The sequence below is a fragment of the Sceloporus undulatus genome, chromosome 6 (genome assembly GCF_019175285.1).
Source record: "Sceloporus undulatus isolate JIND9_A2432 ecotype Alabama chromosome 6, SceUnd_v1.1, whole genome shotgun sequence".
NCBI classification, from domain to species: domain Eukaryota; kingdom Metazoa; phylum Chordata; class Lepidosauria; order Squamata; family Phrynosomatidae; genus Sceloporus; species Sceloporus undulatus.
Genome location: NC_056527.1, coordinates 110,185,391 through 110,187,198, shown reverse-complemented (window position 1 = coordinate 110,187,198; position 1,808 = coordinate 110,185,391). Strand labels below are relative to the sequence as shown.

Here is a 1,808-nt window from a genome sequence, read left to right as displayed (position 1 = left end):
TACCAGGGCTTTCGCTTGAAAGCAGGCCTGAGAGGGCGCTTGGGAGCAATCCTGTGTATAGCCCTAGAGAGACTGGTATCCCAGATACCAGTCAGGGCATCAACAGAGTCGCCGTCATCTCCAACCATGTACCCCTCTAAGGCTTCTTGGAACCTTCTGGGTTCCATCAGCCTTCGAGGGTGGACCATCCTAATAGGTCCACCACCCCCGGGGGGGATCTGGGTAGGAGCCTTGATTTTTGCCTCCACAAGGAAATGATCCGTCCATGACAGGGGGGAAATATTAGTTATTTCCGCCCACGGATTTTCCGCATCCGTACAAAAGACCAAATCGAGTGTATTACCCGCAAAATGCATCGGACCCAAGACCAATTGGGACAGGTCCATGGCCGCCATGGTCTAGAAGAGTTTATTCCTGCTGTTTCACCAGCATCTGTGGCTGGCACCTTCTAGAACATGGCCACATAGCTTGAAAAACCCACAAAAAAACACTGTAAGTACTGATTAAAAGTATAATTTTGTGCATTTCGGTTGGTCAATAAAGGTATCACTGATGGGTTTTTGTTTGTAACTGTAAGTAGTGAGTTAGATAAAACACTGATCTGGAATAAAACACTTTCCTATGTAATCTCTTTTTCTTCCTTCAATTCTCATTAGTCTCCCATCTGAGCTAAATTTTCATCTCATTGCAGCTCTTAAAGCCAGTCAGCATTCCTTCTTTCACACCGCTATCTGAAGATAAAATGTGCTTGGCACACCCTGCTTTACTCATGCTATGTAAATCTTTGCAGTTCCAAGAACACCGGTTATATTCTCCTGCTCACAAGTGATCTAACTAAGGCAAAGATTTTAAGAAACTGGGGGGGGGGTAGTTTTGAAGAGTGGAATCTGCTTTGTCACAAGGTCATCTTCGGCATTTAAAGCCATAGCATTTAAAAAAGAAAAAAACAAGAGTTTCACTAGAGCTTTGCAGGAAAGAAACCTTTGATCCACTTCCTCTGGGGAGGAACCTTCCAGGCTTTTTAGCCTAATAACCAATTGCACACCAATTCTTTTTTCTCACTGGGACAGGAGGAAGTCCGGAAGTCGCTGAAACTTAGCATCAACATACCGAGGACAAAAGGTAGAAATAATTTTCCAGGATTTCTATGCAATTGGGGATTTCTGAGGGTAGTGAAGAGGGTGTTATTCTGAATGAACACTCATTGTCCACATGAGCAAGGAATGTTAGGGTTCTTCTCAGACCCTCACCTTTCCTGACTTTTTGGCATTTGCAGAATGTGCCTAAACAAGGTGGGAGTCACACCTGCCAGTGCTAGTTCTCTAACTGTCTCTGTGTGCGAGAGTGAGTGAGAGAGAACTGGAGGAAAAATAATTTCAGTGTATTCCCATGTTGTTCACAGTGGGATGGATTCAGATTTAGTCAAATCTTGCCAAAAAAGCCCCATGATAGGTTTGCCTTAGGGTCACCATAAACCGGAACTGACTTGAAGGCACAGAACATACAAGTTCCACCAATTTCAGTGAGTTTTCTCAAAGTATGGAGTTTATCACACTGGGGCTAATTTTGGCATTAAAGAGAGATTAAAGTGCATTTAAAGCATCCCAGAAATAAAGCAAAAATGGCGAGTAATTGTGCAAATAAAGTTATATCGGAAATGCATTGTCACTGAAATCCCAAAAGTAAAAAGATGAACGTTAATGCTTCTTTGTGGCCACTTTAATGGCGGGTTTTGTGCAACGCCGTGTGAAATCATTTCATGTAATTACATTATTTTTCTGGGATATTCACATGATAAACTCCCAATC

General features: G+C 42.8%; 2 protein-coding genes across 2 annotated transcripts in view; both read left to right on the top strand.

Moving 5' to 3' along the window:
- Positions 1–1,808, top strand: part of PRSS8 (serine protease 8) — a 687,619-nt gene that overhangs the window by 39,342 nt on the left and 646,469 nt on the right. The gene's annotated exons all lie outside the window — the stretch shown is intronic.
- The window catches only part of LOC121933806 (F-box/LRR-repeat protein 19-like), a 4,404-nt gene continuing 3,873 nt past the window's right edge, over positions 1,278–1,808 (top strand). The window contains exon 1 of the mRNA XM_042473799.1: positions 1,278–1,292. Within this exon, the coding sequence (XP_042329733.1) occupies positions 1,278–1,292 (15 nt within the window). The remainder of the gene's footprint in view (positions 1,293–1,808) is intronic.